The sequence below is a fragment of the Pelecanus crispus genome, chromosome 8 (assembly GCF_030463565.1).
Source record: "Pelecanus crispus isolate bPelCri1 chromosome 8, bPelCri1.pri, whole genome shotgun sequence".
Classification (NCBI taxonomy): domain Eukaryota; kingdom Metazoa; phylum Chordata; class Aves; order Pelecaniformes; family Pelecanidae; genus Pelecanus; species Pelecanus crispus.
In genome coordinates, this window is record NC_134650.1 from 37,207,378 (window position 1) to 37,221,950 (window position 14,573).

Below are 14,573 nucleotides of genomic sequence, written 5' to 3' on the forward strand. Positions count from 1 at the left end.
CTCAGCTGAAATATTTCAGACAGCAGTATTCACATTTATATGCTATCACAGACAATTTCAGTTCCCAGGCAGGTCTAAGACAGTGATACTCATATAAACTCTCTGAGAAGACAGCAGCCATGCCCTACCATATGGTCTGGTACAGTTCAGCATATGGGATTGGTTGCGACTGTTTTCCTTTTCCCAAAATTAGCATTAAAATATAAGTGATAGCTTCAATTAGAAGCAAAGCAACCTGAGCTCAAAATATTAAATTAGAAGTAATCCAATGTTCTTAGACAATGTAGACAACAAAAAAATTTACAGTTAACAAACTGGGGGTATAAATATAATTAAGACTGAGAACAGAAATTAACACATAAATAAATCAATTCCTCTACTACTATGGCACTGAGCAATATTTACTACCAATGCGGATAGAAAGAGAGATGTTTATAGCATTCTCACAGAACAGAATTAAAATCACATTCCCCAGTCTGTCAGTTCACATAAAAAAATGTATCAAAGAGGCTAAACTACCTTCTGCCATTCAAAAAGCTTCATTAGCTAAGGCAGCTGCAAACTGGTAAAGCAACCTGAAAAAGCCTGCTTTACTATTTAACTTGTTCAGTCTTAACACAAAGAGTTCTACTTTTCTTTATGGTTCAGCTTCCTTTTATGGATACCATGAGATCCACAGGTTCCAATTCTAAAAGTACTCTCTACCAAATGGTGGTGGATCATTTGATATCATATGATCAATACCAAATGATCACGTTTTGTATCATTGTATGTACATATCACTAAAATTCACACTGAACGATTTGGTGGAATCTGATTAAAATGAGATAGCATTCCAGCTCTACAGACAGTTATGTTATATGAAGTACTCAGCTACATTGGAACAGTTAAAAGATACATCTTACTTTCCCATCCAAACCGCATAGCTTTCAGGGAGTTGTGGAACAAAAAGCATGGATCTTCCAGTATCAACATCTACCGCTCCAAAGAAGCCTGCTTCAGTTACTCCAAAAGTCCAGTGAAAGTAAGATTCCTAGGTTAAGACAAAATATATTCTTAAAAGAAAACCCTCACTTGTACCAGCTCTAAAAATGCACTACAGTACATACTAATTCCTACTTCCACATATCTGAAAGACATCTCTCTTGCTTTTGGAAGGGGGGGAAACAGTTTAGGTCTAAAGCTTTTCAGACTGATTAGTTTTACATTACAATAATACAAAAAACCCCTCTGTTGGCAACTTCAAAGGATCAGAGATTAATAAGCTACCATAAGAAATAAACAGGTCAACTCAGCACAATAAACATACACCACACAATAAAATACATTCTTCCAGTCTAGAATTAGGGAATGTATTATCAGGAAGAAACAATCATGTCACACGAGACAAGGCAAAAGCAGAGTGCAGATTCATTGGGTTGAGACAGCAGAGTGCTGAAGTGAAGACCCAGCCTCCCCCAGAGAAGAGGAAGCTGCACTAGGAACAGCCTGTAGCCGAGAGTAATTTTAAGAACAAGCAAGCAAACAATGAAACACCTAACAGTACAGAGATGAATTTTGGTAAGGACAGGCTTATACTCTGATACCCTGAAAGGTGCATCTCCTCTAAAACCAGACCAATACCTACATTAAGATATGCGCTATCTAGATTAGAATTTATAGGTTTTGTTTCTTCATAACATACAACTGCTCAATTAAATTCACAAAACAAAGTACTGTAGCAGCCATGCAAAGCATGGGGCACGCATAATTAGAGTTCTGTTACGCCAACTTTCCCAAAGAATGCATTCAGCATGACTTAGCAAGTTACTAAGGCCTATTTGTGACAGACAAACACATGGGTACTTAAGGAAAAGTCTAATTTGAGAAGACACATGTTGTAAATTCTAACATACATACTGCTTTGTGGAATATACTATTTATAAAAGCTTGAAATACGCTTTTCTATTAATTATTTCAGTTTAGGTCCACTGTAACATGTTTCACTACAGAAAGAAGGTTATTTTTTGGGTCACAAACAAGAGTGAAAAAAACTAAGAAATATTCCACTGCTGTCTTTAATATTACATTAAATACTGATAGGCAGTAGGGCCTTGAACAGGGTTTAGGCCCTTTAAACCAGATAAGAAGCCTGCATACTAAAGCACTGAAAGAGAGAGTAACTCGAAGCTGAAGAGGCAATGTTATAAAGAAGCCAAGTTATTTAAGTGAAGCAAGGCAATGCACACAAGAGGTAAAGAGAAAATAATTAAAAATTGTTTAAAAATTCACGCAGTTGAAGAGAGTTTCTTAATTTGATCTGAAGTTTTGATTCAGCTCTTACCTGCCGAAACACGATACCAGTATCAGTGCAGTATCTCTGGGTTTCTTCTCCACCCTGCAGCAGAACAACCGAATTCTTCTGAACATCCTTATTCTGTCTCAGGCGATCACACAGTCGTCTTCTATTCAAGGCAAAGAGCGCTACAGGCACTTTCAAGGTCTCATTCCCCAACCAAAAGGCAGGTCTGGAAAAGATTTTTTTAATTGACAATTAACGGAAGACAAAGACAGTGGTTAGCACCATTCAGACACACAGCGTTTGTTACTTCAGTCTAGAACAGAAAAGGAAGTTTAGTTCAACTCTACAAACAAGACGCTAGTCACTCAAGGGGAAGAGATGCTGTGTACAAACTTTGCTCTCGAGTGATGATCAAACACTGTTCGTATGAGTACCAAAGGAAAAAGATGGCAACAGGAGACAGGGCTGGCTGCAGCTATGGCCCACTGCATGTCACTCGTTACATTTCTTTAGGTAAAGCAACATGAAAAGTAGATGCAGAAAGCGACCACAGCCTAGGTCGGCTGAGTAAAGGCAAAACAGGAGAGAAGAAAACGAGTTCTGAGTTACTGAAAACAGAAGTGGAAGGTTACGTTAAGTCTGGCAAACTTCAGCAAGTCCTTCTGGGAAATGTTAAGTAGCTGAAACACTGAAGAGGAAAAGATGACAGACAGCAGACGCAGAACAACAGCATTTCCCATTCTCACACAGTATCTGCAAAGTTCTTTTCTGTGTACGAACATTTATTCTTGCATGCATACAAGCGGATTCAGCAAGTGACTGAAGTCACACACATGGCCACAGGAGCATGTCCCAGGTACCAGTGACCTCCTGCTACACATCACCACCTGCCCCTAAGGCAGCACAAAGGTGCTGAGACAGCCCAGAAAGTTTCTGAAAGATTGTACTCAACAGAGCCACAACTGGGAGAATAGACTTTAAAAGTAGAGAGCTCTCTCTTAAAATAAACTGATTATTAAGTAATTTAGGGTGTTTAAAGTGCCACAAGAATATATTGCTGATTCATTCACATTTGTTATAGGTCCATACCTGCACTTTTTGGAGCTTTACTAGTGGAAGGACAGTAGCTTGTTGTAGAATTTTTTTTTTTTTTTTTAAATCAGATGAGGAGAGAAGAATCTAAGAGTATTCCCTTTTTTCATGTTTAATATAGCAAAGCTGTGCTTTGGAGCTTCAGTATTACTGATGAATACGTGTTATCAAAAAAATCCTATGATTTAAGCCCAGTTTGTCCCTCCACCTCAGCTTCTCTCAGCTTACTGGAGACTGACTGCCTAGATGGTCATTTCCTATCAGACACACTTCTAAAGGAGATGACAGAAAGGTGCAGTTAAATTGTTACTATGTTAAAATGACAAGAAATTAACCACCAAGGGACTTAACCTTAGAGAAGCAGAGCTCCACATCTTAATTATTATATAGTTTTCATAGGCAATCTGAAAGGTAACCTTTGATTTATAGCTGCATAAAGTAACCTCCTGAAAGATTTTATCAGCATCAGAAATGTAAACCCTATAATTTCTTACTGCATACACAGCATAAAAGAGCTAATAAAGTATTTTATTTTACTTGTTTATAACTACTTGATATAACAGCGTAAGTAATTTTAGAAGGTGAAAGATTGCTCTTGCTAATACAATTTTCAAACTATCCACCTAGGATTTTAGCTGATGGTGCACAAACCCCAAACGTGTTTATTTTTATTACTTCACACACACACCCGATAACCCAGCAACATGGCAGGTGATCATTACAAGGGCTGCAGACTAACTATTGTGGCACATCAGCATAGCGTGGAAGCACAGCATAAGCTTTCATTTTGGGGTACCCATGCCTGTACGAAGAATGAAGCAACTTCATACAAACCTAGCAAAAGCTACTGAAAGTTTTAAATCAGATAGTGAACCTTAAACTAAATATGGGCAAGGCTTTTTGAGTGCAAAGCTGTGGCTCAGCAACTCAGCAATGCACAAGAGGTTGAAAATGCTGTTATCCAAGCAAGATCACCCCCTGGAGTAATTCCATGCAGGGGCCCAGAAATCATACACTCACCTTATTGCAAGTATAAAAGGGAAGAGAGAACATCATCACATACCCTGATGCTATAGGGTTGCTCTCAGATCTTTGTATCTGCTGATAAAAAAACTAAAACCAAAAAAAGGCAGAGGTTGTAGCACAACCTGCCTTATGTTTTGCTTCAAAGTAAGGAAAAAAAGTCACCTTTATTGTAATTTTACCTTCTTCACAAGTTTCCTTTTGCTGTGATTTAAAAAAAAAAAAAAAAAAGGACTCTGACCTCCCTATCTGTGCCTATTCCTACACCCTGGAGCTCATAGGAAGCTGCTGCAAAGGCACATTTTCATCTCCATTAAGTTTACTATTAATGCTTTTATTGCACTTAAAACCTTTGACAACCAAAATGAGACTCAAGGAGAAGTAATGATGTCAGGCAGCAATTCCTACTGGTAGTCTCACTAAGCCACTTCAAGAATGTCTTCTACTGGGATCTTAACACTCTGAAATGCATTCTGATGCAAAATGATGGTTCTTCTGCACATTTTATCTGAGTCCATGGCAAAACTGTGTTCCTCCTTATATATAACAGATCCCACTGTCCCTGCTTGAATTTGATGCCACAATATTCATCAACAGCAGAATTTGGCCCTGTACAGTTGTTTTAGACTTGCACAGTTTTTTCACAGGCATGGCCTTGGTCTCTATTTTAAGCATTTATTCACAGAGATAGTGGTCAAACACTGCTCGAGCAACTATGGGTGCTGCCATTACCTGCGTGAGATTTGAGGACTGATACAATCAACTCTTTGGATGCTGAAATGAGGGATATTCTCCAGAAACCAGGTTTGGTGGCCTGCAAGAAAGCTAACAACCACTCTTCAAAAGTACTTGTTCCCACGAGAAGCAGAGCAATCAGAAAAGGGGGAAAAGAACCCCTGCTTTTCCACAAGAAAACAAAAAGCCCCTGGAGACTCCTGAGGACTCCAGTCCTGTTGTTCAGGAAGTGCTTGATAATGTGCATCCACGGTACTGGAAGAAAGCACAAGTGCTCCTAGGTAAACTAGGGCAGCACAAGCATATTTCTTCTTGGGAAAACCAGGGAAGCTTTGCAGGCAAAGAAGATGTAACGGCCACAGCAGCTGAGCATGCTGGACGCCGCAGCAAGGGCTGCAGGATGCAGGAGGGCTGGGCTGAGTGTTGTTGCAAATACTGCTCTGTTCCTCAGATTCTCTGCTGAGCACTCATCTGTTAATTCATGCCTTGGACTGTACAAGCTTGCCAAGCAACAGACCTACTTTCACAACTGAAATTCTGCAGAGAAAACCAGCTAGATTTCAGAGAGAACTTGACTTAGAGAAGCTTGCTTCCTCCACACCCTTTGTCCTCTCTTCCCTCCTGCAAGCACTCGGGTACCAAACTGACAGCACCCTCATGGACTAACAGCATGGCAAGACACACAGGTGCTGCTTTTCCTGCAGATGCTGGGTCACTCTGCACATGTGAGCCCAGCACGAGCTTTCCACAACTTATGCAGAGGCTCTTTCCAAGACTAGCACTGACAGAGGAATTCAAGTCTTACAGAAAAAAAGGTATGGCTGTACACCTGGCTTTCTATTGCAAATAATGATTTGGGAAGAGAACTCTCACAGTACCCAAGATCACAAGAAAAGTCTTCACATACAGGACTTGCTGTGTAACCATCGCTCTGTTGTGACCATTGCTCTGTTACTAAGAAATACATGGAAGGTAAGTAGGTTAATACTGGCCTAATCTCTTTTCCATATTCCTTCCAGCCCAACTGTTACAAACCCCTGTGACTACGTAGAACTGTCTATGCCGTGACTATTTATTTAGTGCTTTTTCAGTTTCAAATATAAGAAGTCATTGCTATGCCACTTGTAGTAAGTTGAGTGGGTGCATGTATATTACTGCCTCACATGTGTATCAATCCTGCAAATACACATACAATTACAGCGTAATCAGCGTAAAACTCTCTGTTATTTGCCACCTAACAATACTACCACAAAGTTCTTGCTAGAGAGGGAATTACAAGCTTTCAATTTTCGTCTGTGATCTCTAATCACTCAGTTTATATCACACAAGGCACACAAATATCAGAATTTAATTAGTACAATACATTAGCTGGTCCTTCAAGGTCTGTTTCTTCTATTAGTGCAAGGACTCTGGCATGTCCAGCCACAAACTCAACTCAGAACTCTCACTCCTCTTTGCAGCTATGCAAGCTTCTGCAAATAAGCATTAGTCAGTGTCAGAAGTGGCTACTTGCAAGACCAGGACAGGACACGTGAAGCTCAGCTTCCTCATCTTCTCTAGTCTGGTACCAGAATTCAGCCATTGCTCAGTCTGGTAAAGGTCTCCCACAGTAGCTGACAGTTTCCCTGCTAGCTGTCACACGCAATTTTTATGATCATTTAGGCCCAAGCCCACACAAGAGCTCTTTTATTATGTTATACTGGAAGTTAAACGCAGCTAGGAACATTAAACTACACCTGTTTCTTTAAAGGGTATTTTTCTTTTGCCTGGAACTGTTGGTTTTTCAATGCTTGTTTCAGAAGTTTTGTATTTTCAGAGAGCTTACATTTTGTTACTGTATGATCCATCTAACATTTTGAATTTGTTTTGATGCAACCACCAGAACACATTGGTAACCAAAAATCCTATTTTATTTCTGTTTTTTCCACCATTTTTCAGTTAACCTTCTGTACTTCTGTTTTTTTCAGAAGAAAACACACGGACTGCCATTTCTGTTCTACTGAGGTCACACAGACAGGATCCAGATTTCGATGAAGATGAGAAACCACTGAAACTACTTTTCAAGAAGTTATCACTCATTTGTTGACTGGGCCTTATTTATTTGTTTGTTTTGAGCAACTAAGTCATCCACACCATCTTGAAGTCTGGCCAATTTTTAATGCTGTTTCCACATCAAATACGTGAAGCACAAGAGGCCTACACTAACAGCAGCACAAGCAAACAAGCGACACATGGGAAACACGAGAAGCAACTACTACTGTTTAAGGTGTAAACTGGATGTTTTCTTCACGGCCAACTTGGTGCTCCTTGTAAATAAGTCAACAATTTTAAGTCCCAGCCCTGTTGGATGCCCTACCTACCTACCCCAGCACAACCCTGCATCCCTGCACAGGGAACGCCTGGTCAGCGCTGGGGGAGAGGACCTCACAGGGGAGCAATCTCCACCCAAAACCAAAAGAGTGGGAGCCAAGGCCCAGCACGACCTTTTTCTGGCGACTACAAAAAGTTCCCCTCCTCATTTTGATACATCTTTAATGGCACCTTCTTAAAGCACTGGAAGAAATGGCCGAATTTAGCTATAAAATGTGGGAGAGACCTCGCGCCAAGTAATCCACAGACACCTTTGCGCACGATTTTCCAAATCTAACGCAACTTAAAGGATAACCCACGCCGGGAGGCACCGCCGGACCGACCCGGCGGTAACCGGAGAGGCCGCCGCGGTGCCCGTGGGACCCCCCAGCTCTCTGACCGTCCTACCCAAAACCTGCTTTCGTTTCAGGGAGCCTCTGCCCCGGCACAGGCAGCCCGGCCTTCCCTGCAGGCTGCACGGCAACAGCCTGCTGCCGGGCCCGGCCCTCCCCAGCCCGACGGGGCACCCACCGTCCTCCGGCACCCCCGACGCACCCGGGCCCCCCCGCCAGCCCCACAGAGCCGGGCCGCCGCCGCGCAGCGCCCGGCGGAGGCGGGGGCAAGCCAGGAGGCCGCGCAGCCTCAGCGCAGGGCCCAGCGGGCCCCTTGAGGAGCGGGGAGCGCCGGCGGTAGCGCGGCCGAGGAGCGCTGCTTACCCCGCCGCCGCGGCCATGTTGCCTCGCCGGACTTTGCCTGTCATGTGACGGCGGGGCCGGGCGGGCCGGGCCGCTGCGGAGGGGCGCGGCGCGGCGCGGCGCGGCGGGGCGGGGCGGGGCGGGGGGGACGCCTCCCCGGGCCCCCCTGGCCGGGGAGCGGGGCTGCGGGCTCCCCTCGGGCCTTGCCGGCGCAGCCGGGCCGCGGCTGTCCCCGCAGGCGGCTCCTCTCCTCTGGCAGGGGAAAGGCCCCGGCGAGAGCCGGGACTTGGGCTCCTCAGAGAGGGGTGGTCTTCGCTGGGAACGCTCTGCAGCGGCGCCCGAAACTGGGGAGGGCGTTCTGTAACCGCGGCCTCGTGCGCTGGCCTCTTGCACAAGAAACAATGAGAGCCCTCGAAGCTGAAAGCTGTATAATGGAAATACAACCTTTTACAGGGATTGCTGTCTTTTACCACAGAGCTCCCCTAAAGAAAGGGTTGCTCAAAAAATCCATTTAATGTGCCGTGCTGCTATACTCCCTGGAAGAGATGCTTTCCACTTGGCATTTTGAAATGGAGAAGGTGTTTAACAACAGCCTTCATGCATGGTCTGCTGTAGACACCACCAGTCCTTGGACTCGCCCCACTCGGCTGAATTTTGCTCCTGTGCACTCAGATGTCTTCAGAACTTGAGTTGACTTGTTCTTGCCTCAAATTATAAGCTACCTGAGGAAACCAACAATTCATAGGCCAGGGTTCACATGGCCAGTAACCACCATACAAAGAAGATACCCAGAAGCATGAAATACCGCATAAAGAATGAGAGAAAGGAGCTCTGCTCCGTGACCCGAATACGCTGTTCCGCTGCTCTGCGCCTCGATAACACAGGGATAAGCACGGCTCTGAGCTGGCAGCTCCTCACAGGTACCGCTGCCCTCCCTTCCTGGAAGGAAAGCGCAAGTCCTCGCTCTGCTGCCGCTGAGCAATCCCACTTCTCTGTCGTTCTGGCACTGATCTCAAAAGAAAGTACTGTGATACCACAAAATATTTGGCTAATACACCTGGAGGGTCCGCTTCCACCAGAAGCGCTTGGGAAAGAGAGAGGAATGCAGGGCAGCGAGAAGAGCGGGCAGGAGGAGGATCATAAAACACATGGAGCTTGAAGTTCATGTTTGTTATAACAAATCAGTGCACTGTTAGTAAGAAACATGCATGATTAAAACCCTTTTTTGGTTGGCCAAATTGTCCACTAGAAGTTGGGAGAAAACTGCAGCTACTCATGCACAGCTGGCTCTGAAGCGGTGTGTGAGAGCTGCAGGGCAATTGCAGGGAAAGACTGATTTCAGAAAGTCTGGAGAGGAGTGTGTAAATTAAGAAAACTAGAAAAGTCAAGTAGTCATCCTCTAGCTCTTTACGTTTTTATGCCCAAGGGTCACAGACCTTTACTACAAAATGAAAAAACTGGAAGCTTCTTTCATGGCCTGCCCTTTTGACAAGGAACAATACTTACTTTTGGTTCCAGATTAATGGATAAAGCCCCATTTTAAACATTATCATTGATAAGCTGTTGAAGTTCAAGGAACGTCCTTCAGTTTATGCAGACTGAAAAAAGTTTTTTTAACGTAAACCAGAGCAAAATATTTTACTGCTTTCAGTCCGCTAGTGGTGCTCCCTTCTGCTTAGACTGCAGAGGAATTAGTGGGAGGAAGCAGGGAAACTCACTTTGCCTTTCCTTCTTCTGTCAGGGGCAGAGAGAAAAGCCAAAGCCTTCAAGGCATTCTTCCAAATACTGTCATTAGTGGCTTCAGGCATTCATTCTTCCCAGCTCCTCTCTGCCTACCCATACACTTGCCCTCCTTAGAGAAAAGGTCTTCTGCATTGTCGTATCTGCTCTCTAAAATGGGTTTTCTGGGTCTCCTTGTCCTGTTTATTTTAATTTCTTCATCTCTTCCCCTTGGGTCATTTTACCCTCCTTCCCAAAACAATCACTGAGATTTAGAAGAGCTACCTGCATTGTATTAAATCTCAGCAGAAAATAAGACTCCATTCCTTAGGAAAACAAATGTGTTTTATTTTATGTTGTTTGTTACCTAAAATATACTATTCTCCTGTCTCAGGACTGAAAAGAATGAAACTTCTGTACTACGCACAAATTAAATTCATTTGCAAGGTGGCTATACTGGCAGCCAGTTGAAATGCCAGCCACAGGAATGATACTGGCAGCCAGACTGGGAGCAAGACCAGCTTCATTGCACACACAGATAATTCTGATTCTCTCTGCACTGCATTTGACTCTGCAACTGAGATAACACAGGGGTGGACCTTAATATCCGAGAGACTAATTTAGAGCATTTCTCTTTAAAACAAGGTTTGACTGATCATCATTGTCACTTATCTCCCAGTAGGACTTCTCTCTGTGGTCAGGAACATCCTCTCTCATGTTGAAGGCCTGATTTTGCACTTTTGGCATCTTCAAAATCCTCACTGTAGCAGTCTGGATGTACAAGAGATGCAACACTGTAACACGTGATGGGATTCTGCACTGGCCAGATTCTTGCTCAAAAATCTAATTTAAATCTGCCGTGTGAGCACACCAGAAGCAGGGTAAGGGCTCTAAATCTTTAGCCGTTATTCAAACACGGAACAGAACAATGTGCTGCTTAAATAGGGAAAATGCAAATCTGCAGAATGAGACAAAGCAAAACAAAAAAGCACTTGAACACAAGCATCCCCTGGCCTGTTGTGTCCTTGCACTGGGGAGGGGGGGAGTAACTGCAGTCCTGCAGTCTTGCTCTGAATCCAGCCAGTGTCTTTCTGAATTACATCCAGCTGTAGACAGTCCCTGAGGGTCCCTAGGAAAATTTCCTTTCCCTTACCTCTGAGACTCAGCTGCGTATCTCCTCCCAGCTCCTACGCAGTTTGTACTCCTGCTCCTCGTAGGACCTTCTGTCTCTCCTCAGGCTATGTACTAGTTAGCCAAAAGTAACTAAATTGCATAAGAAGCTCTTTTTATTCTTATTATAAAGATTTGAAACTACTCAAATTTTCTGATGCAGACATTCACCTGGCAGAAAAGACTTTGGAAATACTAATGGAAAAGTTACTTTAACAATTGGTCACTACGCACTTAAACAAGAAACCAGCATTGGTAAATTGGTACCAGTATTTTTCTACTGCTGTTCATCCCTCTGTATTTTAAGTTTTTATACTGCTGTCCTGGCAGCATCTTAGAGTTCAGCACCATCAGTGAGTGCATTTGCAGCTTCTGCTATCCTAGCTGAAAAGAAATAATGTTAGGTTAATAAACCTTCCTTTTATGACACAAAAAATTACATAACTGTTGTGAATACAGGTCAAGATATTTTGCCCTGGTTTTACAGTATGAAAATCCAAAGTTAGCAGGGGCAGATGTAGTCCAAATACGAACTGGGGGAAAAGGAAGGACGCTACAGCTGTGATGACAGCATGTGCCTGGGGAGCATCACCCCTCCCTCCTGCCCTCCAGCCCAGGTTGGGTGTCAAAAGAAGAGGTAAATACTCTCTGACTGCTGCACAGTGCTTGAGCTTCTCTCCTCCTTTGGGAAATGCAGTTGGTGAGAGACCCGATCATCCAGGACTGCCATGAGGGATCACAGAGCCACACTTGAGAACATAGTGCCACAGTAAGAAGTCTTGACCTGCCAATGTCACGACATGAAGTGGGGAACAGGGTCTCATGCTGAGTGACTAAGGTCACCACAGGCTCTGCTTAGTAAATCCTTACCTGGATATAGGACTAGACTACAAGTTTCAGCTGATTTCCTAAATATCTATAAAGCTTCCACATTATACATGCCATCACAAAACCAGAAGTAATAGGAAATGCTGGTTTATGAGTGCACAATTTTTTCTAAGTTCAGCTTAATCTGTTTTTCTGATGAGTATTCCCCCCAAAAAATTTTTGGAAGTTAGAGCATTGTTGGCTGAGATGCTCTGTGACCTTCTTCACTTGGATGGTAGAGCACTGGCTAGGCAAAGAACAACAGATAGAGTTTGTAGTTATATGAGCAAAAGTGTTTTATACATTGTAGAATCAGCTGTTAGTCCAAAGTATTTTTACAGTTTGTGAAAATGTGTTAATACTGGGGTTTTTTCATTGAATTACTGTACATAGATCCCTAGCATTTCATCACTGAGAGATACATGTGCTGCCTTTGTTTGATACAATGGCCACAAGTCTTTAACTTGGAATTAAGATTACAAGGTCCCTTCAAAGTAACACATTGAACAAAAGCATCTGCCTTTGGCATTTTCATCATGAAACAATTTTGAGTAAATTTTCCCTCAAGCACTCAATGTATACTGCTGTATTGATCTTTTGAACCTTGAAATAAAAGTGTGATTTTTTCCCAAAGCCTGCTTGAACTAAATTATTATAAAAGACAAGAAAGGTAAAGCATTACATTGTCTCATTACTCTCCCCATTGACTTTCACTACAGAGTAAGAAAATCTAGTATAATCAAAATGTGCCCATCAAGGATCGGACAGTCTAAGGTAGCTTCTCCAGCTATTCATTGATCTTTACAAAATTTTATAATTTTATTGCTTGGCATGTTTTTTTTGCAATTCCTTAGTATAGACTGCAATTGTTTCATTTAAATCAATCTGCCCATCTGTATTTATAAGTTGCTGCCACGGAAACTATTATCTCATAAAAATGTATTAAAACAGCACTATCAAAACTGCTTGGAAGAATTATTTTCAGGGGCGGGGAGGGGTGTAGGGGGTGGGGGGGTGTGGCCTGTTAGGTTTTTTAAGAATTAGTGGCCAATGTGATGATCTCTGTAATGTTTCTCTAATACCTCTGGCAGCTTGAAAGAATCCATTTTTGTATATTGCAACATACTGTTTTGCTTCAATAAAAGGAGACTTCTCAATGATTTTCAGTCTGTTTGCTCATATATTGGGCTTTTTGCTAACTCATGGCCATGAGGCACAGTTTACACCTGTCTGTGTGTCCTTTCAATAGTGCCCAGCACCATGACTCTTTTTTTTTTTTTTTCCCTAAGCATTGTGTGCCCTTGTACTACATTAAAAAAATGTGCTGTGTGATGTGAGTGTAGTTCAGTCATGACTAATTGCCAGGCATAAGAGAGCCACTATCCTGTATTTTCTTTTTTCATAATTGTTACTAGTTAGAATAAACAAAAACGTCCACCTATCATACTAAGTAAGTTTTACAGAAAGTGCTGTAGTGAAATTTTAAAACACTGGGTTTAGGACATGAATGTAGTAAGTATCACTGCAGCCATTATGCCAATAACATTACCAATGCTACCGTGGACATATCTGAGAACAAAATTCCTTCACATTACTTATGATTAGTTTCCTCAGCATTTCTTATTTTCAAATGCACAGGCTTTTTCTACAAAGAGGAGTGGCACACTGGGTATATTTTGAAGGGCAAAACCAAAGGTGCTTTGCACCATCTTCTAGAGTAGAAGTGCGGGAAGAAGCTGATGAAGTTCCTGTACTATGTGACAGAAAATTTTGTCTAGCCTGCACGTATGAACATACGACCAATTGTACAATGGGAAAGCATCGCTTCTCGTGCAAGTTCCCTGTGGTACCACAAATTTACTGGAACTCTTGCAATATATTGTACAGTTATAATACAGAACATGTTTACAAATCTTAATTTTTCTTTCATTACTTTCTGCATAATATACTCTCCACCCAGTGCATAACAAATCCCCAAACAAGCTTATAATATGCTTATGTAAATATTTTCTCAAAAGATTAATGCCTTCAGGTTTTTGCAGATTATGATTCATATCTTCACACCAATTTAAACTCAGATTTCCCACTTTTTGGTAAGAAAACCCTCTTTAATTATTTACTATTTATATGGAAAGTATTTTCCACTCTGAGATATTGCATTAAAATTTTAAGCCACTGGTTTATCAAGATCTGCATTTTGTTGATGATGAAGAAATTGCTTTCTTTTACACAGACATATTGGAGTTATCTGAAATGAGGTTTTTCAGGCTTTGCATGGCCAAGATTTCCTTTTTTCTGCTTCAAACAGTCCTACCCTCCTTGCCAGGAAAGAAACACCTGCTTCTTCTGATGCTGCCCTCTAATGACAGAAACCACTGCTTCTTCAGCTTTGCTTTTCTTACACTGTTCCGTTGTGCGGCAACAGTCGGTCTAAGGGGGCCGAGTGACAGCGAGGTTGCCATGGAGCCGTGTCTGCCACCACCGTGAACTCGGTGGTGCAGCCGTTCCTGGCGGAAAGTCATCAGTGTTCCTGCCCCAAAGTCACTCCCAGGGTTAGCCCTCAGTGCCAACTGCAGAAGATGAGATACACCACTTCCTATTCGTACAAGTCACTCATCTAGTCTCCTCTGCATCCGACTAGA

At 42.6% G+C, this 14,573-nt stretch overlaps 1 protein-coding gene across 3 annotated transcripts in view; it reads right to left on the bottom strand.

The window, feature by feature from the left end:
* PEPD (peptidase D) overlaps positions 1 to 8,240 on the bottom strand; it is a 146,091-nt gene extending 137,851 nt beyond the window's left edge. Inside the window, exons 1-3 of one of the 3 annotated variants that reach the window (XM_075715239.1) lie at positions 8,197 to 8,240; positions 2,324 to 2,507; positions 906 to 1,033 (exon numbers count right to left, since the gene is read on the bottom strand). In XM_075715239.1, the coding sequence (XP_075571354.1) occupies positions 906 to 1,033; positions 2,324 to 2,507; positions 8,197 to 8,240 (356 nt within the window). The remainder of the gene's footprint in view (positions 1 to 905; positions 1,034 to 2,323; positions 2,508 to 8,196) is intronic. The other 2 variants (XM_075715240.1, XM_075715241.1) reach the window with 2 other exon arrangements.
* Positions 8,241 to 14,573: the final 6,333 nt, after the last annotated feature.